At 38.2% G+C, this 27,132-nt stretch overlaps 3 protein-coding genes across 3 annotated transcripts; all 3 read right to left on the bottom strand.

Moving 5' to 3' along the window:
• Positions 1,052-2,270, bottom strand: LOC109232668 (B3 domain-containing protein Os01g0723500-like). The gene is made up of 2 exons (XM_019398423.1): positions 2,181-2,270; positions 1,052-1,303 (listed from the first exon to the last, which is right to left on the bottom strand). The coding sequence occupies exons 1-2, from the start codon at positions 2,268-2,270 to the stop codon at positions 1,052-1,054; spliced, it is 342 nt and encodes a 113-aa protein (XP_019253968.1).
• Positions 3,737-5,992, bottom strand: LOC109239916 (B3 domain-containing protein Os11g0197600-like). The gene is made up of 4 exons (XM_019406518.1): positions 5,754-5,992; positions 5,242-5,608; positions 5,037-5,155; positions 3,737-4,143 (listed from the first exon to the last, which is right to left on the bottom strand). The coding sequence occupies exons 1-4, from the start codon at positions 5,940-5,942 to the stop codon at positions 3,877-3,879; spliced, it is 942 nt and encodes a 313-aa protein (XP_019262063.1). The 5' UTR covers positions 5,943-5,992; the 3' UTR covers positions 3,737-3,876.
• LOC109230955 lies at positions 7,997-25,455 on the bottom strand. The gene is made up of 15 exons (XM_019396497.1): positions 24,958-25,455; positions 23,112-23,514; positions 22,399-22,576; positions 22,177-22,316; positions 19,820-20,693; positions 19,530-19,630; positions 19,192-19,336; positions 19,043-19,111; positions 18,901-18,946; positions 11,063-11,514; positions 10,837-10,916; positions 10,062-10,197; positions 9,163-9,343; positions 8,629-8,711; positions 7,997-8,546 (listed from the first exon to the last, which is right to left on the bottom strand). Exons 1-15 carry the CDS (start codon positions 25,055-25,057, stop codon positions 8,424-8,426), a joined length of 3,111 nt encoding a protein of 1,036 aa, XP_019252042.1. The 5' UTR covers positions 25,058-25,455; the 3' UTR covers positions 7,997-8,423.

Raw genomic sequence — 27,132 nt, 5'->3', positions numbered from 1 at the left:
AACTAGGTAATAAAATACTTGAAGCATGGATGTCCTACTTACGATGCCTTAATTTATGACTGCAGGTTATTACTGACCGGAATGGGGAAGCCAAGGATTATGCATAACTTCAGGGAAGGAAATGAAGAAGCCCACTTACTAGCTAAGAAGGCAATCAATCAGTCTAACATGGATCATCTAGTCTATCTGGCAGTTCCTCCTTCTCTTGTTGACACCAAGGTATTGGCAGACAAAGACAGAGAAACTTCTTTAAAATTTGTTGTAGACAATGTTTGTAGGATGTTAGCCGAACTTGGCAATCGTAAGTATGGAACAACTTTAGTATATTTTCAATAAAATCTCCAGTTTCTCAAAAAAAAATCCAAAAGAAAAAGAATAAAATAAGATTAAAAAGACAAATAAAAAGGTAAACTGAAAAAAATTAAAAACAAAAGGAATTTGACACGTGGCACGCAAAGATTGGCGCGTGATTTGCACTTCTTCTTTTGAAACTGGGGATGACTTGGAAATGTGGTACTTATTACACTTCTAACGGGGGTCATACGACTCTCACAAAGTATAAGGGTACAACTGGTAAAGTGAAACAATCTTAGGGGGTAATTATGTATTATCCCGATAATTATACATATATAATACAAAAGTTATGCATATATTATAACTAATCCATATTCCGTTGGGTAAATAATTCAATATTGAATCAGGTGCACCATTCAGTTTTTGTGGAGCATGGGTGCCAACAGATAATATTAGACTAATTTTAAAAAATACATACATAAAATACCTATTTAGCTAAAAGATCCTGCGTTCATGTGCCCCGTAAACCACCCAATAAATCTGGCCCCTGTATTTACACCAACTCAATAAAAATATAAGGGAATTGCTTATGTTGATTAACACAAATGCTGCTAGAAACATGTCTTCAAAAACCATATCCAAACATGTAATTCTTATATAATATTAAAGAACAAGGAAAAACTAGGAGAAAGCCTTATAAATTCAGTCCACAATTTCTTTTTTCTTTCTTTCACCACAGGGAACTTGGACTTATGAATCATCTCTCTAATCCATTCTTATTGAAAATGCGTACATGGAATGTGATGTTCCCATCATATTGAAAAAGTAGGAAATCACCCTCCTCCAATTGTTGCTCTCTTGCAAATTTCTTCCATCCACCTGCACTCAAGAACAGCCCTTCTTCATCCTCTCTTAATTTCATGTTCCAATATTTGCCAGATGGTCCTTTTAGAATTGTTGTTTCTGTTGCTTCATTTGTTATATGCTTCACAAATTCTGGTGGAATTCTCTACAACACAGGGGAAAGAGAAGAAAAAAATCATGTTCTGGCATTTTTAAGTTTTTAGATGAAATGATTCATACATTTTAATTTACAAATAAAAGTGTTTACTCATAGCAAATAAGTTGAATTCAAGTTCCAACACCATCCTTCAACTAAGATATTTTTACATGTGTAATCCATGAGTAAGATCAAACAAGCACCGTGAGAAGCACGTCGTATGGATCTAAAATAAATAAACAAAAGTGTTTACTCTCTAACAACTTAAATCTATGAATAAAGTTTATAGATCTAAAATAAATAAATAAAAGTATTCTAGCTCTCAAATTTATGAGGTTTTAAATTTGAACAAGATTTTAAGTTCTTAAATGAAATAGTTCATACAATTTATTTATATCAAATCAAACGGAGCTGATCTTGAGTTTGAGTTTCATATATCGCCACGTATAAAAAAAATTTGCACGCACTTCATCCTAGAGAAACAATTAGATCGCACGTGGTAGATCTAAATTAATATATTTCTACATGCTAAATTTAAAATCAATAAATAAAAGTGTTTAGTCATAGCAATTTAAGTTTAATTCAAGTTTCACCTCCACACGTCAACAAAGACATTTCCCACATGCGTAACAAGCACGTGAGGAGCACATTGCATGGATAATATAAATAAAGGAAAGTATTTACTCTCTAACAGCTTAAGTTTACGAATAAGATTTGTAGATCTGAAATAAATAAATAAAACTTCTCATCTCTCAAATTTATGAGATTTTGAACTTAAACAAGATTTAAATAAGCAACCAGATCTCTTAAAATCAAGTGATATATGTAAAACAAAAAGAAGATTTAATAGCAAGTACTCTGTATTAAATAAAGGATCCAACTTTACCAGTTCTTCAACGTGAGGATCGAAAATAACCTTGTAAAAGCAAGGGCTATCATCTCTAGGAATGCTAGTGTTACTACTCTTTCTCACCATTTCCTCTGTCAGTTTTTAATTTTGGTGGGTGAACTTTAAGGTGACAATGATTAAAATGCACCTTTTAATGGGATTGTGTAGCTTTGACTATAGCTTCAATAGGGATTGATAAAATTTGCTTATTTAGTACTCCCTACGGTACATAATAAGTGACCAATTTGCTTTTGACACACCCATTAATTAGTGTGATTAAATTACCCTTAAGGGTAATTTTGAAAAAACAAATTGAATTTTTTCTTGATTATATAAATGGACACTTATTTTGGATCAAAATAAAAAAGCAGATTGGTCACCTATTGTGGACCGGAGGGAATAATGAAATTAACTTGACAGATTATGGTCCAGATTTCATACATATGCTTTCTGGATTTCATCATTTAGTGACAGGATTGCTTTTCAACCTCCTCATTTTATTCTCCTATGGTTGCTGGTACATAATTTGTGAAATTATAAAGCAAATGGTTTGCATTCTTATTCAATCAATCAACTGAGCCTCAGTTCCGGAGTAGTTTTGTTGGCTATATCGCTTGACGATCAGAATTTAAATTTGATGGGTTTAGCATTCAGGTTTTACCCTTGAACCCGTTACACTTTTGAAATTCTGGGTTCAAAATCTAATATTTCTTGAAACTATAGTGATTTTCATATTCACATACCTACACTTCGTATATTAAATGCTGGATTTAGTTGAACCAATGACTATATGCTACATCAACTACTGGCTATATGAGACAGTAGTAATATATTAATTGGTTTTTGCACCAGAGAACTCTAACAGCTTGTTTGGATGGTTGTTACCCATTGTATTATATCGTATTGTTACTTTAAATACGATATTTGTTTTGATTGTTACTTAAATTTTATTGTATCGTATCGTTAAATTCGTCGTTACATAACGACGAAATGTGCCACTTTATGTAACGATCGATTTGGTGTGGTCGTGTCTTTACCTTGTTTTTTTCTCTAAATCTTACCCTTCATTATTATTAAATAATTTTATTTTATCATTTATCCTACCTTTTTATATAATAATTTTACCCTGTATCATAATTGTTCTTTATAATATTGCAAGTTTATTCTTCATATTGTTGGTGCGTGATATCATGAAACGATGGCAAATGACACAATCTATTCAAACATTGTATTTATCAAACGATACAGTACAATACAATACAATACGATACGATACATTATAAAACGATACGGAACAACCATCCAAACAAGTTGTAAGTGAATATGCTCTCTGGTAAAGTTTAGATCTTTACATAAATAGCCGGCTGGATTCACACTTTACTTTTTCCGGTCGGTATATATATATATATATATATATATATATATATTACACCTACTAGTTATTTTTAATTTAAGTGGTTGGGCGGGCGGCTATTTAGGTTAATTTTTCTACATTTTATGCATCATTTCCAGAAATAAAATCAACATTACCAGATCTCTGATGATTGTACATACAAAATTACTGAATTGTAAGAAGTTAAAGAACTCATGAACATAAAAAGGAAATGAGAACAAGATAGTCAATGTTAAGCAGCTACAGAGTTCAGATCCCAAAACATTTGCATCAAATTAATATTTACATTCTTGCACATCTTTATACAGCAAGTTTCAACAAATATTCAGGAGGATTGTCGAAAACGGAGACCTTCAGTTCATTTGTATTGACAAGCTGAAAAACACAGACATCTCCTTCCTTAAGTTTGTTATCTTTCACAAACTGTTTCCAACCTCCACAAAAAGCATGGTATCCTTTTTGTAATACAAAATTCACTTTCCACTTTTTTCCCTCTGAATTACTGAGGATAACTGTTGTCTTATTGGCTGATTCTGAAAGTTGTTCACAGAAGGACTTCGGAACATACTGCATTAGAATAACTTGGTTAATAAAACATACGGAAAAGGGTCGGATATAACCATCTATTATCAAATATTGTTTAAATCTATCATACTTTAAAAGTTTGAAATATACCCTATTTTAACGGACACAACACGTGGCAGCCTCTAATAAAATTTCCCAACCCGTAGACAAAAAAAAAAAAACAGACTAAAACTCATGACTGACCGACTCGTTTCCGGGCGAAGTGCAGCAACAGCCACTTTTAAGCCCGTTATTTAAAATATATCTACAATTTACAGTGTATTTAAGGATTAGCCAATTCACCCAAACTTCAGGACTAAATATCCTGAATTTGGAAATTCGGACTTAGTGTGCTGAATTTTTGAGCTGCTAATTTGAATTTCATGACTAAGTGTCCTGAATTTCTGAACTACTAATAATTTAAAATTTAGGACATAAGATTTGAACTTCTTGACACAATTTTCGAACTTTAGGATATGAGTTTTAAACTCTAGGACGTCGTGTCCTGAAGTTTGCGCGAAATAGGCTAATCTTTAAATACATTGTAAACCGTGGATATATTTTAAACAGCATGCTTAAAAGTGGCTACCTGGTGTCATTTCCACCCCATTTCCCTCTTAAAACCTTTTAGTCTGGTTGGGGTTTTTTTGTTTCTGAATTAGAAAATTTGATTAGAGTCTACCACGTGTCATGTCCGTTAAAATATGGGTTATATTTAAATCTTTGATGGGCAGTAGGAGTATATGTGAACAGAAAGTATAACGAGGGATATATTTAAACAATATTTAAAACTTTGATGAACGACAGGGGTATATGTTATATATTTCGTATTGTTTACTTACTGGTCACAAAAATCAATAAAGCATGGAATTAAATTAGTTTTAGAAAGTACTTACTATGAAACAGGACTTGTTCACATTGTAGCTTTTCAAACATTTCACAAATTGAGGAATATCTGGAGTGAGAAGGACCTTAGCTTTCTCAACTGCAACTTTTTTTCTTGGAGTTTCATGTTCTGAAGAAAACACAACATAGCACATTGAATTAATTCAACTTATTAGGCTGTAATAATGCATAAAATTACAAATTAAATCACCATACCTGTGCCATTTTCAACGTCCACATGAGTCTGTTTAGGGTTGTAAGGGTATTTTGGTGGCCTTTTCTGGTTCTTGAACGTATCAGCTTTTTGATTTTTGTCCATGGTTGTTGACTTCGCTTCTCTTTCCAGTCCATTTTTGTTGAAAATTCTTACTGTAAATTGTAGAGCCCGGTCGTACCTAAACACGAGAAACTCCCCATCTTCTATATGGTTATCTTTGTGGAATTTCTCCCAACCTTGGTGTATAAGCAAGCCATCTTCATCAATGTGTAATTTTACATTCCAAATGCCTCCAGAAAGACACCTCAGAGTTGCTTTATCAGGTGAATCTTCTGAAATATGCCTTAGAAAATGGGCTGGTATTCTCTGCAAATTGTGAGAGTCAAAAGAGTAACATTAGATGTGTTTGTTTGGTATGACAGAAAATATTTTGCAAAAATGTTCTTTAAAATACATTCTTAGGTCGCTCACTTATAAGAATTACTTTTTCTGAAAAGAAGAAGAATATTACCAGTTCACTCTTGACTGTAGGATTAAAAATCTTGAAGAAAATAGCTCTTCTATCTATTTTAAATGAGGTTTTTTCCATCATCACAGTAGCAGTTGCACTGGTCTTTAAAAGGTGTTCAATTAAAAGAGCTTTAGCATATATCAAAATGGGATTAAAAGAGTGCAATAATGTCCTCTTAAACGCTATCATTAAGTTATCAGAATGCAGAGTTTCCTCATTAAGTTATCATGTACAATAAAGATAGCAAATTTTCCCAAAAGGAAATTAAAGAAAAAGTACTACAAGTGGTTGTTGATAGTGATCTGATTCACATAATTGGAGGGTAGGACCCACCCAACTAGAAATATATATATAGAAAGTTGCTAAAAATAGTGTCTGCAATACATGAGAGGGCGGGAGGATTCAGGAACTATACAGAGCAAACTGATGGTTTGACACCAACATCTTTTATGGCTTTTACAGCTTGGAGTGGAAGTAGAAGAAGCCAAGCCATGTTAATATTCTAAAGAGGATCACATGCAAGCCACACAGCGTCTGCAGCATGATAAAGTTTTTAATTTAAATTTTGGATTTAACTCTTATACCTTGTGATTGGCTTTTAAGTGATTTTTTAAAGTAAAAATTTCTTTATACAGAGTTCGTATATAAAAATTAAATTCTTAAACCTTTATCCATTGAATCCCAAATACATGTCTGCATTAAGTATGGATTGATAGCATGAAAAGGAAAAAACAAACTGAGGCACCCTGCTGGAGCCAATCGAATTGCATATAAACTTACGTTTCTCTTTCTTAGCTTTTAAATTCTGTAAAATAATGGTTAAGAATTTTTACACTATCTTATCAACTAGTTGCACATTGGACTTTTTTCACTTTTAGCCCGCGTCAAATATTAAGAGAAACTTACACAAATGTCCCAAATAAATCTCAACTTACCAACCTCTAGTCATTACTTACCAAAACTAGCCAACAAAAATTGAAAAATCAAATAATAGGATTCTTTCTATCATAGAATCACATGCAAAACTCACCTTCCATATTTTTAAGCGTGATTAGCAACATTAGATACAAGACGGAAAGGAAATTTCATGGACGGGGTAGCAAATAAGGTGATGAAATACAAAAATCTATACAATATTCCAAAAATCTAAACAAAAAAGGAACTTTTTCAATGGGTATAGTTGAAATTCATTGAAAATATATAGATAAGTCAATATACAAAATTTGAGAAAGATTGGAGGTGATTTGGACTGGTTTTGTATCAAAATTCGTAATTAAATCGAGTTCAAAAAAGTCTTCTGCGACACATGTATCAAACATGTATCACACATGTATCTCACACACAGGTATACATGGATGTACATGTGATACACAATTGATACAAATATGATACATATGTGATACACAAATGATACACAGTGTGATACACGTATCATTTTTTTTATGTTCAGCTTTTACTTCGAATTTTCAATTCAAACCACCTCAAAACTTCACTAAATCATCCCAAAAATGAGATTCAAGCTCCTTAAGTTGTGCCCAATCTATTCTAATAACACCCACTCAAAACAAAGCAAAAATTTGATATTTTTTTGCTACAAATAGCTAATTGGCTAATATTAGTAATATCTTATCAATTGGCCAATATTTGTAAGAGCTACTTATAAATGGACATAACTGGTAATTTCCCAAAATTATTTACATTCGGTAATGGAAAAAGTATAAAAATTTGTATAATTTTTATATATAACATACAAAATATATATATATATATATATATATATATATATATATATATATATATATATATATATATATATATATATATATATACAAAAAATATACATTTCGACTATTATTTTGAAAGCGGCTATACATTGTCATTTTCACAATCACACTCGCATCGAATGTGGGCAAATCCTAAGAAGGAATCTAGTATGCTTTAATCGGCCAAAACTAAGCTTAACTTTCGTTGAAAATTTATATGGCTAAAATGACCTAAAATCAATTCCTTCATTCTTCTATTCCTACGGGTGTGATTACAACAGGAAATATCCGTTGAATTGTTGCTGCGCAGTCCTAGCAATTAGTTGCAATATTTCAGAAAGTAATTGAAAGCCACAAGCCTGTTACAGTTGAATGTAGAGCCTAAAGCCAGTAGTAATATTTCCTCAGTGACGATTAGAGTTTAGCCCCACTAGATATTAAAAAAAAGGCCAAGAAGCCAGCAGCAATAACCAAAAGATGAAATTAAAACAAAATTTGGACTCAATGAAGTGAATTTAGTATGGCTGGCATCAGCCCAACTTAGTGTATCATCCAATTGTGGGGATTCCAACTGAATATACAAGACTGCACACCAAAACCGACTACTGTACAGATTCTAATGCACACTTTGTACAATAAGAAGCAAAAGTAGAGCATTTGCTCCTACTTTTGGCATCCCATAAAAGAATTTCCTGCAGTCCAAGATCCTACACTGAAAAAAAAAAATGAATTTGACAAAATCAAGTCACTAAGTGTCCATACCCCTGCCCAGATCCACTCTCCTTCCCAGCTTTACAGGAGGATTTGGAATCTATAGCCAGAGAGTCTGAGTTAAACGAGCTCATTAACTTTTCTTTAATCACGTAGCGCATTAATGGAGTTACTGAGAAAGAAAAAATGTCACAGCCTATACAGGTTGAGCTTGTGCCTTTTCATGGATATCCTTCACAACATCCCTCAGCTCAGGGAAGACCGATATGAGTACAAGTTCGAGGACACCATATGTAAGCTGCTTTAAACAGATGGTAGACTGCAATTCAATTCATTTGTCATTGTTAGTTCAGCAGAAAACATGTAAATAGGAAACCAATGTTCTCGCAGTGAGGTTTTACCTGAAGGAAATAATACAAATCTCTAGCACAACGTCTGTACTGCTTGTGCCCAATTAAGCTGACCAATGTGGCGGGAGCACCATCTAAGAATTTAAAGAGGAACTAGTTAATAATTTCATCCCTGTCCCTCACAAGGCTGGGCGGCTAAATACCCTAACTGTCTGTGCAGCCCATACCCCCCACCCCACCCCACCCCCACCTCCACACACAAAAAAAAGAGTTGCAGGGCAACAGGGTTGGGCCAGCTTTGGTGAAATTGAATAGATAACCCCAACCTAAGTGAACATGAACCACCCAGTGGAAGTAAGGAATTGCGTGAATCAATATTGAGCAAGACATCTACTACTTGCTAGCTGAAGGAAGAGTATTACAGTTTGAAAACAATTTAAAAAGAAGCAACAATGGGAGACGTTTTTTACTTCTGCACAGTCAATTACATAAAAGAATAGAAAATGGCATTTTTAAGGAACTTCCATTCATACAATAGGTAGAAAGTAATGTTGGCAATTCATGCACAATCGAGAGCACACTTACCATAGAGCATCTTTTTCACATCACTTGCTCTACGAGTAGCCTCAAGCTGTTCCTCAAAAGATCCTGCCTTAGAGACCTTACTTCCTACAGGTTGTCTCGTGGTTCCTTGATTTGGTTCGCGATTGTTGATTTCAACTGGATTTCTTAATTTTATGAAGAAAATGCCATTCGGCCAGAGAACCTAGGAAACAAATCAGCAACAGACCCAAAAAGTCACGACCAAATGATCCTTCTACAATAACTTCCTCATTTTATAATCTTAAAGTAGCACAATGATGACACAAGTGAAAGTCGAGAAAAAAGCCAATAAGCAAAGAAATTAAGATGATATAGCCAAGTTCAAAATAAGTATTGCAGTAAGACATACTATTTTACAGAAGTTGCAGCAATTATAGATGGCAGACTTTGAAATCTAATAAGGAAAAGACTTAGCTGTAAGTGTCATGCTAAATTATTCAAATACAGCATTAAATACATTAAAATAATAACAACAATAATATTACCATTTTCAAAATAAAATAAAATAACTAAGTTTATGATAACAATGATCAAAGATCGAATTATCAAATATTGATGAATTGCCACATCCATTTATTTTATAAAAACTCTCAAAGAGGAAATCCATGGGTGTAAAAAGATTTGAGGCATAACATGTCAAAACTCCCAAAAGGACCCAAAAGGGAACCTGGACTAAGGTTCGCTAAAAAGGGACTCTGCACCATTGTCCTTTTTGGAATTCCAAACTATGTCTCTTCACCAATCAACAATATTTTCCATTTGTCATTTAGTTAATGCAATCTGTAAATAATTTAACTTCAGAAGCAGAAGCCAAAAAGAATTTGGCTTCAGATGCAAGCAATTAAGGCGGAAAAGTTACAACCAGAAAACTAAATGCTTACATCTTTAATCCATCCGATTCCCTGAGCAATAACATCCTCTCTCCGTAGCCAATGGATTTGCCTTAACAGCCAATCATCAATAGCATCCTCCATCATTAACTGCATTATTTCCTTTGATATCCAAAATACTTGTCTTCTGCAAGAACAATAATGGCTATGTTAGATGTTCTTTAATGATGGCATATCATGGAAATAATATGCATACAAGATATCTTTCATGCAGTGTCAGCAGTTTTAAACTTGCAATTAAGTTGACGCCAAGCAAAGCAATAATGCAGAGACAAGAAAAACGGAGAATGTAGTTGACAGACATACAAACCCCTATATTTAATGTGCTGGCAGCCAGACAGGGATATTTAAATAAAAAGCAGGGTTATTTTGGAGAAACAAAAAGTAGATACATTGCTAACCTGCTACAAGAACCTACTACCTTCATGTCGTAGGTCAGGAAAACATAAATATAAAAAATGTATAGATGTTCATTAAAACCATGTCAAAATCTGTGAAGTCCTGGATCATCTCCTTCTCTCCTTCATGTATTCCATTGGAAATATTGTGCATGCTTTAGTAGTTCAGCTTACAAATCAAATGTTATATTTGACCCTTCTAAGTCATTTTTAGGAACCAAATTAAGCATGAAGATGTTAAAGATGGATGATGAAACCGGTTCAATAGTTAAACTATTAAAGACAAGTTAAATGTGGGAAAACAGTTCTCAATTTGATACCAGGAGGGAATGCAATAGGAAATAGAGAAGTACAAAACATGTTGTCACCTTAGCCAGCCTCTTCTATTCAGCTGAAAAATCTTGTCCACCAAATTCAAGATAGGTACACTTAAATTGGGCGGTGACCACTGAAAGAAAAAAAACACCCATGAATATGAGTGAGTAAAACTGAAGCATGTGAAGCACCCCTCGGCTGGAAGGAGAACTATATCAGATGAAATACTGTTGATATCATTTGATCAGAAGGTTGACAAGAACAAGAAGATGGATATACCTCTGGTGGCACTCCAGCTGGATCCTCTTGTTGACTGGGAACTACTGCCATACTTGTGTCTGGAAATCCTCCAGAACCGTACTTCGAGTCAGCCGCTGAGCTTCTCAGCTCTTCGTCACATTTAACCACCCGAGGGGGGAATCCTTTTGAATTCAACTCATTGTCCGAATGCCACCCATTAGCTTCTGAACTAGGTCCTACTTCCTCCTGCCCGTGGCTTCCATCTTTATCACCATCATCATTGTCAGAAAAGCTATTAAGTGACTCGGAGGTACTTTGTGTTAAAGCCAGTTTATTCATTTCCTCCACATTCCAGGACAAATTTCTGTCTGAAGTAGAGGTAATAGGTTCATAAGAAGAAGATGAAGGAGAGCCAACAACTTTACGCATCAAACCATCAGAAACGCCTTTGAATTGACGCACAATATCATCCACAGCATCATCCACGTTAACTGTTGTCACAAAGGATAAGTTCAGTCAGTTTTTAACAAATAAAGTAACTACCATACACTAGGTAAAATAAAGTAACTACCATACACTAGGTAACTCCCTCAATATGTTCATGCTTAAGCAATCAGAGAAAGAGAAAGAAGTATATATTAAGGAAGAACAGTCATCATTAGTAATTATTCACTTAGCTGACTGATTGAATGTGACATTAAAGCTTCTTTTTTTTTATAAGGTAAATTGTATTAATCAAAGGGAGAGAACTCCCGTATACATGAAGTATACCAAAAAGTAGAGAATTTACATCAGGACATGATTCTCTACAAAAGACGCCCAATCTTCTATACAAGTAGGGGCTATATGAGTGCACCAAAAAGCGATCAAAGATAATGAACTATTCTTAAGATGTGAAAAAGGAGACTCAATCCCCTTAAAAGCTCTCCTATTTCTCTCCCCCCAAACTATCCACATGAGAGCTAACGGGGCGAACTTCCACCGCCTTTTGCTTTCTTCTTCTACGGAAACCGGCCCAGCTATATAACATTTCCTTTACAGAGCTTGGCATCACCCATTGAACACCAAAAAGGTTCATGATCGCCCTCCACAAAGACGAAGACACAGGGCAATGCAACAAAAGATGATCAACTTCTTCCCCTGAGCTTTTACACATATAGCGCCAATTAACAAGTGTAATTCCTCTCTTTCGCAGATTCTCAACAGCCAAAATCACTCCCCTCGCCACTAGCCATGCAAAAAAGCACACCTTCGTGGGCGCCTTTTGAATCCAGATCGAGGAGTATGGAAAAGAGGCCTCCTCTCTCACCAACATACTCTGGTAAAAGGACTTTACAGCGAACAGACCATCGCCACGCAAACCCCATCTCCAAGAATCACAAGATGCCTGGGGCCTGTCTTGCCCATATAGCAGTGTCAATATCTTGGAGCTCCGCAATCTCCCAATCTTGCATGTTCCTTCTAAATGAGAGGTCCCTTACTACCCTCCCCCCCCCCCCCTTCATGCTCCTTACGAATCTGTTGGACCATCAATTCCTTCTGGTTTGAAACTCTGAAGATGTGGGGAAGGAGACCCCCAGAGTATCATCTCCACACCACCTATGATTCCAAAAGCTGATTCTCCCCAACCTGTAAGAAATGTTGCCATTAAAGGATTCCTAATTCTTCATGATGCTCCTCCACATACCACACCCGAAAGGTGTTGTGATTGCCTTGGTCCTCCAACCCCCTCCCGTGGAATCGTACTTTTCTACTATGACCTCCCTCCATAGAGCATGCTCTTCTACCCCGAATCTCCACAGCCATTTCCCCAACAAAGCTCTGTTGAATATCCTAAGATCTTTTACTCCAAGTCCACCCCACTTCTTTGGGGAAGTGACTGTTTGCCAATTCACTGGATTGATACTTTCTAGTTCCATCCGCTACATCCCAAAAAAATTTACTTTGAAGCCACTCCAGTTTTTTTGTGATGCCCACAGGAGCTTGCAACAGGGACAAGTAATACGCGGGCATACTCGATAAAGTGCTTTTAATAAGCATTTCCTTTACGCCTTTTGACAAGTACCGTTTCTGCCAGCCTGCTAATCTTTTTTCAACCCTCTCAATCACTGGATTCTAAACCGTAGTATCCTTATGTGAAGCGCCCAATGGGAGACCCAGAGCTCACCTTACATCTGAGAACATGAGACAAAGCATCAATGTTAGCAACCTCACCCACCGGAAAAATCTCACTTGCCGAGGTTGGTTTTGAGACCTGATACCGATGCAAGACCTGCTTCAGGTAGGCCAACTGATCCATATCGGCATCACAGAAAACCGGGGTGTCATCCACAAAAAGCAAATGAGAGACTTTTCGGGCACTGGGCACCCCGATCGGAGCTGAGAATCCTCTCAAAAAGCCTCCGCCCGCCGCACGATCCATCATTTTACTCAGAGCATCCATCACTAGAATGAATAGCATGGGGGATAGGGAGTCTCCTTGCCTAAGACCACTGGAGCTGCCAAAGAAACCACACGGGCTACCATTAACCAGGACAGAGAATCTGACTGAGGAAATGCAGAACTTGATCCATCCCCTCCATCTTGCCCCAAACCCCATCCGCATCATAATGGAATCCAGGAACTCCCAATTGACATGGTCGAAAGCCTTCTCAAGGTCCAACTTGCATAGCAAGCCGGGATCTGTATTTTTCCTTCCGGAGTCTACAAGTTCATTTGCCACCAAAGCAGCATCCAGGATCTGCCTAGCTTCCACAAACGCATTCTGGGAGGACGAAACAGACACGTCAAGAACCTTCTTGAGTCTGTTGGAAAGCACTTTAGAAATAATCTTGTAAATGCTCCCCACGAGACTAATAGGCCTATAGTCTCTGATACAAGATGCACCTTCTTTCTTAGGCACAATAGTAATAAAAGAAGCATTGATACTTCTCTCGAAAACACCATTCACATGGAAGTATTCAATGGCTTCCATCAACTCCCCCTTGATGGTGTCCCAACAGAGCTGGAAGAAGGCCAAGGAGAAACCATCAGGGCCGGGGGCCTTATCACCAGCACAACTCGACACAGCCTCGTGCACCTCTTCCTCCTCGAAAGCTCTTTCTAGCCACTCACTGTCTCTCTCCCCTATGTGGTTGAACTCTATTCCCCCCAAAGTTGGCCTCCACCTAACTTCCTCTTTGTATAAGTTTTCATAAAACCCCACTATCGCCCCTTTTACCTCCTACTCTCCCTCAATCCTCACCCCATCCACAACTAAGGACTCTATGAAGTTTCTCCATCGATTTGCAACCGCCACCCCATGGAAAAATTTGGTATTCGAATCCCCCTTCTTTAACCACAGCGCCCTCGATTTTTGCCGCCAACTAGTCTCCTGAGCTATTGCTAACTCGACTGTTTGCCTCTTAACCTCCCCCAATCTCTCTTTCTCAGATTCATCTAACTCCCTCGCCCCTTCCCCTCTCTCTAGATCCCCCAATTCATGCATAAGCTCCCTTATTTTAACCTCTACCCTCCCAAAAACCTCCTTATTCCACCTAATAATAACTCCCTTCAGTCCCTTGAGCAATTTAAGTTTCTTTGAAAGACGGAATGAAGGTGTCTCTGATACCCCGTAGCTTGTTTTTTGATGAAGTTTGATACCCCGTAGCTTGTCCACATTCTTTCACCTTGTCACCAAATCCTGACACATTCAACCACATGTTCTCGAATCGGAAGGGAGCACACACACCCTCCCTCTGCATCCATGTAGCAAGATACGCAAATGATCTGAAGTCAGCCTAGGTAAAGGAATTTGCAGCACATTCGGCACCAACTCATCCCAGGAGAGCGATATCAGAAATCTATCAAGTCTAGACCTTGAGTTGGAATCCTCCGCCCTGGCCCAAGTAAACCTTTCCCCTGACAGAGGAAGATCAATGAAAAGTGATCATTGATGAAGTCAGGAAACTCCTCCATGGCCCTCGAAATCAGACTACGCCCTAATCTCTCTTTTGGGAATCTAATAGTGCTAAAGTCTCCCCCTAGAACCCATGGAATGTTCCATTCCCCCATCATATTGGCCAGTTCCTCCCAGAAAAACACCTTGGACCCTTCTCCTACCGATCCGTACACTCCCCCAAATCCCCATTCCACCCGACTCGATCTATCTTTGACAAGAGCTGCTAAAGAAAAAACTCCCTTCTTCTCTTTTACCTTCAAGCTTCTATCATCCCACATTAGAAGAATGCCCCCGGCACTTCCCGCTGCTGGAACCCAGTCATATTTTACCCAACTACCTCCCCAGACACTCCTCACAATCACATCCGACAAAACTTCCATTTTTGTCTCCGGAAAGCAAACTAGGTTAGCACCCCACTCTCTAACTCCCACTTTGATGATGGCCCTTTTGTTTAGGTCATTCATTCCCCTCACATTCCATGAAAGAATCTTAACTTCCATAAGAAACAATATCCCCCCTCTCCCCACCCCCTCTAACCGAGCTCCCTTCCTCCCTGTCACACACCCGGCCCCTTCTTTGGTACACCACTACATCCCTAAATTATTTTGCTTAACACCTTGACCCAACTCCCTCCCTGCACCATCATAAAAAGATTGTTGCTCAATCTCCCTCAACAGTTCTAACACCCTATCTTCCTTCCCTTCAAAAGAAACACCTAGAAACTTCCCAAAGTTTAATAGTTTATCCTCCATCCAGAAAGACATATCCCCTCCTCCAATCCATGACGAAATTGGATAGGCGTCTTCTATATGTACCCTTTCCTTGCCCCTACCGGAGGAATACAAGACCATAGCATTGCTAAGAATAGGAACTTTAGGTGCCGAAAGGATCTCACCATTTCCTTGAGGGGTATCAACCTCTGAAATTAGCACCCTGTTGCTATAAGAATGACCAGAAACCAGTAGGGTAGCAGGAAGGAGGAGAGCATGGAACCCTTGGCGGCATCTTAACTGGAAATACTGGTCTGGCACTAACATCAGATGGGGCATGCTCAACAATCTTCCCAGAAGAAGAAGAAGCTTGAAGTGTAGCCTCGACACAACTAACCCCAGGAGCAGATGAGGGGGTGATGGAGCTGGGTCCATCAGAGGCGGGAGGCCGTGGAATAATAACACCAACTATAGCCGGTGCCGCCCCTGAAGCAGCGGCCATCGAAGAGGGGCGCAGGTCACTAGAGCTCGGTGCAGAAATGCCACTATGTGTAGCACCATTGGCAGAAGAAGGAAGAGCGACTGTTCCCATATGCATAGGAGCCTTATCATACGCAGCTTGAAATAATCTGGGCCCCTTAGGATCAATTCTAATAGAATTGGGAAAAGTTGTTGGGCCCATGTGAGGAGGCCCAGGCCTATACTTGCTGAAAACTTGCCTGGCCCTAGGATAATTAGAAGAGGACCGGCCCATTATGCCTTTCCAGCCCGCATCACTAACCCATTCACGTCTTTTCCTCCTGTTGAAATTTTGTCTTCTTCTCCCAAAATGATACCTCCCGTCTCTTCTCGATCTAACGTCTGATTCCGACTTAGTCCACTGATCCGGTGAGCCCTCCCTCCCCTTAGAGACTGATTTTCCCTCCCCTCCCTTCTATTTGACCTTCCCTTTTCTTCCGCCACTATCTCAGGCATAAAAATAGGGCGAAATTCAGGGCTCAACCAAACCCTATAACTCAAGTAGCCATCTTCGACCACAGTGGAGACAGGGATTTTGCCCCCTTTCCTCACCACAATCCTCACTCACGAGAGATCGTGTAAGCTGCAAGCGACATCAATAAAAACCCCACAGATTTCCCCAATCTTCTTGAATAAGTCAAGACACCAAAGATGCACCGGGAGACCCACCATGTTGACCACCAATGATTTGCCGGTGAAACGAGGGTCTAGACACCCATCGTGCTCCACCCATCTGTCTAGCTTTAAGAAGTTCCCATCGAACCACCAATTTCCTCTTACAAGAATTTCTGAAGCTTGAGACTCGTCGACAAAACGAAAGAGATATTGTGTGTCCCCCAGTTGCGATCTTTTCAGCCCGTCCTTGACGTTCCATGCCTCTGCTGCCCAGTTCCTAACTGCCTCTGGAGAACCAACCCATTTGGAGAAAGACCCAATCAGACAAGATTTCAAGAAGCCCTTGCGCCTAAGAGTGTGCTCCTCAGATAGCGAGAAGTGCGGCTCCTGCCCTACGTCAAGCTTTCGATGGCATCTTCCCCCAAGTTCTAGGGCTGGCCAAGAGGCAGCGCTTTGATAAAAGTCATGTTTTCCAGTTTTCTAGATTCTAGAGAGAAGTAGGAGTTTCTCTCTATAGAATCCATCATATTCTAGATGCTGCTGTCCCAAAAAGAGAACATGTGAGATCTGGCCGGAAAAACCTCAAATGTTAGAAAAGTCAGTAGTCACAGTGGGTGAAAAACAAAATGAAGGAAAGGAAGAAATTTTCTGGTACTAAACAACGGAAACAGTCGCCGGAATCTGGGTTTAAATGGCCGGAAAAATAAAAAGTCGTCGGATTTTGGTGAAACTGAGATGGGAAGGCTCGGAAAAGCCTAGAGAAAAGGCTGTTGGAAGAAAAAAGTTTGAAAAAATCACCGGAAAATGCCACACGCGCCGGCGCATGGCTAGATCTCGCCGGAAAATCCGGCGCATTGACCGCGAGGGCGCATGAGAACTACGATGCCGGCGGTCTTCACTAGGGTTTGGTCGCGGGAAGCATGGCTCTTGATGGGGGTGGTGGAGTCTTAGGAAGAAGAAGAGAGAGAGGAATCTCGGTCATGGCTGAAGAAGAAGAGAGAGGAAACGCTACTGTTTCATTACCCCTAACTCCTTAACTCTGCACCACCCAAACAATTCCCCTCCCATACATTAAAGCTTCTTAAGCATTGGTACACCACAAAGGTTTTATTAGTGAACATTTTAACAATTGCTCACTTAAATCCCGACACAGAACAGCCAAAAACCTTTCCTAATAAATAGCCTTGAAAATAATCCATCCTCCGCCTTATTTTTTATGCATGAAAATGATTTTATCCATTTTATAGTCAAGAAGTGGTGGTGCCAAAATGTTCCAAGAAAGGCCAAGAAGAGGAAAATTAAGAGAAGAAACTTTGGCTGAGAAACGGCATAAGACTGCCTTGCTGAGGTCTATCAAGATTGTAGCAGTTGTGATACCATGTGAAAATTTGAGCATCCAACCCAAACCTTAAGACATAAATGAAGTTGCCAAAGACCTTATAAACCTAATTGGATTTCACCATATACTCGACATGTGTAACTGACTCTAAGGTTCACTCATGTATTTGAATGTGGACTTACGAGTGCGAGAATGACCTACAAAGGTATGCTCAAATATCATGTGAGAGAAAGATATATTGATAACTTGACAATTAAGTGAATAGAAGACATTCCTATTTAAGGTGTCAAACATAGTACACATGGTGTACTTGTCCTACACGGGGAGATATCTAACTTAACAACTTAACTCCTTTCTAACGCAATTCAATGAGCAACTACTTCAGGTTCACGACTGGAGATGCTATAATGTGAAGAAAAGTATCACAATGTTTTGCCTCACATTGTGATTTAATTAGTACATCACTCTGTTCAAACTAGTTTTACAATTTAGCAAAACAGACTCCCCAACTCACTACAAGAATATTACATTTTTTGTAGTTGGAATCAGACATCTACATTGCATCCTATGTGAAGAAACATGGTACAAGTTATTCTGGCCTTCACTGGAAATTTATTATTGCAATCATCAACAGGAATACCCACAGCACTCCATGTCTACGAGTATATAGATGTCAAAATATCCAAATGGAAACACCACTCATCATCACATAAATAAAGAACACAAACATGTTGGTTGAGAGATGTTGAAGTACCTGCCAGTGTTCTCATCACTGAAGAAGATTTTCCAAAGGAGTAGTTCTTCATAGACACATATCAGGTATTAGTTTGGGTTAAAACAGCGTAGATCTGTAGGAAGTAATGGCAAAAGACCTAACAAACTCCAAGAAAACATACCTTGGAAGGGGCACTGAGAAAATCCAACACTTCATGTTGCTCAGCCACATTGGCAATTGACAAGAGATCCTGTTGGAGAAAAGAACATCTAAAGCAACCAGAAGGCACAAAATATTCCAAATCGATATAAAAGCAGTGCAGAACCATACTTGCAGATATTTGTCAAGCTGAATGCAACGATGATGAACGAATGCGTCTTCTGTACTCGATGAAAATATCCTCTTTGGAGGCAAATGTAACGTGTAATTAGGAATATCCTTCAGGTGTCTATGCAATCTCTCGAAGTTCCTATATCTGCTTAAACGGCACCCCAATAGGATGATATCAGCTAAACAAAGCCAGAGCGAAAGTTGAGAAAAGAACTTGTTCAGTGTTTAAGGAACTTCTTTAAATGCAATAAAAATCCTAACACAATAACATGAATTGAAGATGTTTTTAGATGACAAGGCACCATTAAGTAGTTAAAGTATGACCATAGAAACAATACCTTCTCTTTACGAACCAAGTGTTATTATTGGCATCAGTAACCGCAATGGAATATACAGCAAAAGATTTTGAGCCCAGCTTCTCAAAATATGCACCCAAAACCTAGGGGAGGAGGAAACAGTAGTGAGCCACAAGAATCTTAAAAGGCAGAAGTCAAAGGTAAGGATTTGAGACATAGCTCATGAAGTTAATTATACAACACCACACAAGTTTTTAATTTCTTAGGAGCCAGCTTGACCTCTTGGGACATATGTTGGAGTATGAGGAAAAGATTGAGGAGAATGCACATACCCTGCACTTCAGCTTTGGACGATGATGTCCCTCACCACGAATCACCATGTCCGAAGCACTCATAGTGCTGGGTACTGCATTGTTTCTCCTATATTCTGCACTATAGAATTCTGATATAATGGATCCACCACCTTTGCTCATAAGCAAATCTTCAGTATTTGATTGGATAACTAAATCAGATGTACTATTTGATCTCTTCAGCCTAGTCTTAGTCTCATATGCAACAATGGCAGAAGCATTGTCAACATCATAGGAAATTCCTCCCTTGGATGGCACTTCCTTTTTCAGCTCTTGAGACAAATGCAGGGCATGACTTCTCTGATTATGTGGTTGATTTGGATCGTGTTGTTTATCTTCCATTTTCATGACTACTTCAGACTTCTGAGTTGGTAATTCTTTCCCGGCGTCTTTTCCACTGCTTACTGTAACCTTTACTCCAGGAGCCTGAATTCCTCCTGACGCAGAATACTTTTGGATTTTTTTCTTATAATTTCTGCCGATTGCCCACATGTTTTCAAGATTTTCAGGCATCAGAACTTCTGTTCTTCTCTGGGTAGCTGCTTCAAGGACACGAGCCCAGTCAGCAGGCCTTGGATGATTGGCCTCATCTTGAATCGAACTAGAAGTTGAACTTCCTGCATTAGCTGATGATTGCTCTCTTCGATGGTCATATTGGCAGATCGAGGCATCAGTCCCTTGATTCTTGGTAGGTTCTTTCTGTTTATAATCAGTTTCTGAACATTTTACAGTGTCTGAGGGAGCACCCTGATTGCGATTGTGGCTTTCTGCTTTAGTCGATTTACCATCGCCGGACTGCTTACACCCCTCATTATTATATGCAAGGAAAATGTATTCAATCAATTCATTAATATACCTGCAAGAAAATAAATCAAGTCCAACAGCAAATCAGTGATAAGTTGTTAAGGAACAGGTAATTGAAATGGAACAAGCCAGATTGATCAACCAAAACACAAGAAACTTAATGAACTGCAAGAAACTTCCCGTTACACAAAGCAAGGCAGTGTTTTATATTTAGAGGGGGAAATGCAGCTAGGATGATGTCCTCGATTCACATTATCAAGAGAATCGAACACCAATGCGATCATAACTTTTTATTGAACATATTCACAACATGTACGTGGCATTATAAAGGATAAACTAAAAGTATCATTTGTTCCTGAGATCTGAAAAGGATATTCGTTTGTATTTCAGATTGATTAGAAAGTCGTATCAGGACAAAGATATGCGTTTGAAATGTCCTTGAGGCAATAGTTCCCTAGATAGACAAAGTTACTGGTTAAGTAACCACTAGACCTTTCAAGTTCTCGTTTCCATGAGGATAACATAAAAATGCTCTTTAAATTGTACTATTTCTTTGAGCTTCATCCGATTGTTTCAATTCAAATAACTTACCTATGTAAGCTGAAAACATATACTGTGTGCCTCTGACCTAAATCTTCCTCCTCCTCGAACACCAATGCACTAACAAAAAAAGGAAAAAGAAAAGAAAACGAAACAGAAGCTAAACCCAAAAATATGCTGAGGCAGGAGGGTGAAAGGTGAGTAGAAGAAAAGACTTTGACTTTCCTTGGTGTAAGCATCCATCTATCTATAGAAGAAGTCATTTTCATCTCTCTCCCAGCCTCTTCCTTTTTTCTTTTGTGTGTTCGGAAAACAGCCTCTCTACCTCCACGAGGTAGGGGTAAGGTCTGCGTATATACTACCCTCCCCGGACCCCACTTAGGGGATTTCACTGGGTATGTTGTTATTGTTGTTGTTTGGGTGGAGCGGATCAAGATCCTCTCTCTTGTTTTTTTCCCAATCATCTCAGTACTCAAAAAGAAATAACATACAGAACCAGGAATAGAGCAAAAAAGAATCATCAAGAACTTTCTTAACCATAAAGAAAGACCAAGAACAATCCAACCTTTGGACTAGCTCACTTAGTCGTTCAAGCGTAATATATTGATGACATTCTAAACATAAATACTCAAATTTCATAGCTATGCAGACCTGATATAATGGCCAACAACCACTCTGAATCTAATATATTCCACATGAAAAACATAAAAAATACTCGATACCCCTAATTGTGGAGGTAGCATAATGCATCTTAGCTCTCACTGGTAACATTTAGTCATTTACTGTACAAGGGACTAATCAACAACTTTAGATCTTACAATCAATTAGCAGCTATAAGCCTCCTTCTCTAAGTAATGGCAAATATACATATAACCTTCTATTTTGCATGGTATAAACCTAGACAACTGAAAGCATAACAGATATACATTAGACAAAGTTTTGCATACTGAGAACATTGAATTTTGATGATACACATTCGTAAGAGATTAACTCACCCGGGGCTTGCAAGATTCAGAAGAGGCTGTACCACTAAAGAAGTTAAAAGTTCTCTGGCAATACATCGAACTAAGGGGCTTTGTGCTTCCCTGGGTCTTAGCACAACAGCTAAGATTCCACCAATGAGCCGTTGAAGTACCTATAAAAGAAGCATTAGATAGCATGCCAAGTATGCCAGCTGAGAAAGAGACAATTTTTCCATCAGAACACTCCACTCACACCTTGTACTCACTCTCAGCTGATATCAAGGCAGGGTGAAGTTCTTTAGAGACCAACAGATGGTGCTTCAACCTTTCATCCCTTTCTTCCGAAGACAATGTAGCCATGACATCCACGCCAATAGCTGTCTGGTTCCTGCGGAAAAGGTCTAGGTGATCTCCTATCAGGTCCACCACATCCCTAAAGAATTAGATAACTTGGTTCAATTGCTGGTGACTCAAAATCAGTACAGCAATCACGAATTTGAGAAACAACAGATAGAATAAAGGAAGAATCATGTTTAAGAATCGCAATGGGAGCAACAAATCAAGGAAATGCCCCACCCTGCCCGTAGAGGAGTGAAAGAGAGGGGGTATTAAGTGGGAAAATGAGCACAAATGAGGGACTATTCTTTGATGACCAAGTTATTGCCAATGTAAAATATTGTTCACAAATAGGATAACAAGTGAATAGTGAGAATAGCTAGCGCAAAAGCATCTCGTCTTAAACCACTTCATATTTTCTTTTGTAAATTCTTTGGCTATGTAAGATGACTTTTTTCTTTAAATTCAATTCTCTCAAGCGTTACAACAGCAATTAAAATCTGAGAAAAAGTTCCCCATTTCCAAAACTAGTAACCTTTAAGGAAGAGAGGGGATGGGCCGGTCATGGGGATAGGTGTTCCCTGCCCCATTGCCATCTCTATTTGAGTCAGAGAAATGACAGGTATAAATACCTTGTCAACAGTTCTACAAGGTTAATTTCTTTCACTCTTCCAGATATTTCACCAAGGACATCCATGATTATTTCATGTATCAGCTCTGGTGCCTCCCTGTCAGGTGTAATGTCCGAGTACCACAAATCAATCACAAAATCATGCAAAACCTTGTCAATGAACTCCTCTGCTGCTGCCTCTACAAGTGGAGAGCCAATTTTCCTCTTCCATTTCAGTGTGGGTGGTGAGGTAGAAAGTCGACTATCATTCACAGATAGCTGCTTCTTTTCTAAGTGTGCCAAGTATGTTGGTGGTCGCACATTCCGAACTTTCCAACGGAAGTCCACTTCATTAAACAACATCCGTAATCCAAAAACCAACAGTACAGCTATAGGTAGATTCATCCACATCGATGTACTGGTGTCTGCGATCAAGAGTTGAATCCAAAAACAATCATAATGCAACAATAGAGAGCAAATTCATGGTTGTGGCAAACAATTTACCAGAAACATTGCACGGATTCAGAATTAAGTATGATAATTCGGTAAAGAGACTCAAAGAAAGATTGGTTCTTGCCATACAAAGGGTGGGTGGTACTGGTAACAAACTTGCAAATTTGTCCACCTTATTTCCCTTTTCCTTATCCCCTTTTTTCATGAAAAATTTGATGAAAGCTACCAAATCTATGACCCATCTGGCCATCTCCAATTATGCAGCTAATATTGGGTTCACATTTTATGACAACCTCTATGTTCTATATCTAATGATTTGATACTAGAATGAGACTTTTAACCATGGTCACAACAAATATCTTTATAGTCTAGCTTTTTTTGTGTTTTTAGAGTCATCTGCTAGACAAGCAACAGTTTTCCGTGAATAACTCTCTTTGTTAGCCCTTTTTTTATCAAGTAAGGATTGTTAGCCCTTTTTTTTTATAAGTAACTTCATGAATAACTCTCTTTTGGCCCGGGAAGTAAGATCAAATATATATATGTAAACCAGAAACTAAATAGACTAGAGTTCAAGTGACAATAAGGGTGCGTTAGTGCGAGGCGGGCTGTTCACAAGAAGCCATTACAGGTTCTCCCTTCTAACATCTCACTAAAGGTAACTCACTCAGTAGCAGGTAGATTAAATAACTTTTTTTAAGTTCCAAATGTAATTCCTTTGCTGAAAAATAAAAAACAAATTTGAAGTAGCTGAAGTGGTCAATAGAACCACACACCAGAAGACTAAACATATCATATTAAAAAAAAAGGACAAAGAATCAATAATTTGAGAGTTTTTCTTTTAAATTCAATCTTGCACGGAATTGAGTTCACTTTTAAGCATTTTCACTACAGTGCCATAGCCAGCCCAATGTAAAGCTCCAACAAACTTAGTAAGCAATGTCTTAATCTTCAGTCATAAAACACTACTCGACAACACCACAAAAGAACATAATAAAAGCGAGTTTAAGTTATATACACCATCATTGTAAGCAATTGTTTACACTATCACGTCATCCAAATGATATCTACAAGTCTCCTTAAAATGTGGAATTTGTAATCTTGAAAAATAAGACAAGTTACCTCTACAAGACCTGATGGTGTAAAAATTGCTTACATGTATACAACTTAAACTCAATTAAGAAAGAGTCTTTTCAGGGCCATTGATCAAAGGAACGCCAAAACACGTATGAAATTACTGTGATCAAAACAGTGAAAGTAATCTCATATAGTTACACAGGCAACAAATTATATCATAAATTAGATGAGCAAAAATTGAAAAATAACGGAGTACACAGAAAGACACTAATGGGCAGTGTATTTTCCAACTAAGAAGATACATCATGTGAAGAAAAAAGAGAAAATTGAAATGAACTTACGTGTTAAAAAGTAACAGACACCAAATATACACAAACCCCACCAAACCGTTCGAACTTTTACTTCTTCAATCAGATCTTGCAAGGTCTCCATGGCCTTCATTGTGTCTCAAACCCTAGAATTCTTCCAAGAATTTGAAACACCAATAAAATCCCTAAAGATTAGAAAGAAAAAAGAAATTGGAATCTACCGCATCAAAATGGATTGATTTAATAAGGACACGAGAATCTGATCCTAGTCAATTTTTCCCAAAGCTATGAGACCAAGAAGGAGGAGAAGATTCTGGGATCCTATGGTTTTCGGTTCTGTAGATGGTTGGGTCCTCTTCTCTGTCTGCTGCGGTGGAAGAGAGAGAAAAAAACGTGGGAAAGGAGAGGTGAAATCGTCGTTCCCGGTTGGAGAAACACGTTAGCCAACCTTTGTTTTGAGCTGGCCAACCTATTGATGTTGGATTCTTAACACCACTGTCCGCAACGTTAGTTTGATGAAATTTGCCCTCTATGCTCATTTTTTATAGTCGTATCATAATTTGATATTGTCCAACTTGTACAAAGCAATATTTATAAATTTTAACCTTTAAAACTTCCACGTGAGTAATATATTTTTATTTTAAAATTTGTAAGAGGTTGTAACAACTCTATACATATCACATTGGTAGTATTATATTGATGGACCAATGGTAGTAACTACTAACAGCTCAACGAAGTAGAACAAAATTAAGGAAAATACAAAATGCAGAAGCTAAGATAGGAGAGAACCAATAAGGGAATGAGAAGCTAGACTCAGAATCCAGAATGAGAGAGTTCAGACATTTTTCTCAACAATACTCCTTGGTCTTTTAGGGTGAAAGTCAAAAATAGTCAGATTTACAACTGGCCGTTCAAAAATAGCCCAATTTCAAAAGTAGTCGATATTTAGCCACTTTTCATGTAAAGATAAATCTGAGCGAAAATACTGTTCAAAACCCGAAAAATACGCCAGCATATTATGCTGGAGTTCCAGCATAAGTATACTTGAACTCCAGCATATTATACTGGAGTTCCAAGATAAGTATGCTGGAACTCCAGCATAATATGATGGAGTTCCAGCATAAGTACACTAGAACTCCAGCATAATATACTGGAGTTCCAGCAAGTATACCGGTCTAGCATAATATACTGGAGTTTGGAGCACCGGTGCTCCAGTATCCAGTATATTATACTGGAGCCAGCAAAGTATACTGGTCCAGCATAATATACTGGAGTTCATACACAGGTGCACCGAACTCCAGTATATTATGCTGCACTGGTCTCTACTGCAGCAAAATAGTGGCTATTTTTTATTGACTTGGTAAACGCTGGCTATTTTGAATGACCAGTCCGAAAACTAGCTATACCGTGCTATTTTAACGTCCTTTTAACTAGTTGTCAATTGGGCTTGGTTCCCTATTAATAATCATGGAAATTTTACCTCCTATAGCAAAGGTTAATATATACCTTATTTATTATAAATAAATACCCTTTTAAAAAATTATCTTATATAGCTACCATTTAATTTTTATAGCAAAATATCTATTAATAGCCACTTCCTACCTTTAAGCCATTGAATACGTTGTGTATTATTTTTCTCTCTCTCTCTCTTCCCTCTCTACTCCTTTCTCTTTCCTCTTTCTTCTTTTTTTCCCCTGGTCTTTTCCTCCCCTGCTTTTAGAAACCCTAGCAGGGGCTGTGTTCCGCCAACGACAGTTCTGGCCTGCGACCACTTCCCCCTTCCTTGTTGTGTCACCCTTAACCCCCTCCTCCGACCGGCGATTTCTTTCACACAGTTGTGTTACACATTCTAAATTTTTCTAAGATTTTGCATTGATTGTTCATGTTTGCCTTGTGAGATCTGAAGAAGTTCTGTCTCTAGTTCCCGTTTGATCTTTTAAATTGGTGTTTTTTCAACAACTGTCTTCATTTAACCGGCGGCGACCCCCCACATGGCAGCGGCCTGGATATCGGTGGATTAGGGATGGAGTTTGGGGCTAAGGAACTTGAAGAGTATGTTACCTTTTTTTTCATTGTATTTCAATGTATCTTGTTGTATTCCATGTATTTCATTGTATTCACTGTCTTTTTTTTATTGTATTTCAATGTATCTCGCTGTATTCCATGTAGTCATTGTATTCATTGTCTCGCTATATTCCGTGAATGTAT

This window comes from Nicotiana attenuata, chromosome 1 (assembly GCF_001879085.1).
Source record: "Nicotiana attenuata strain UT chromosome 1, NIATTr2, whole genome shotgun sequence".
In the NCBI taxonomy this organism is placed as follows: domain Eukaryota; kingdom Viridiplantae; phylum Streptophyta; class Magnoliopsida; order Solanales; family Solanaceae; genus Nicotiana; species Nicotiana attenuata.
Note: the sequence above shows the minus strand (reverse complement) of the source record. Positions and strands in the feature narration are given on the sequence as shown.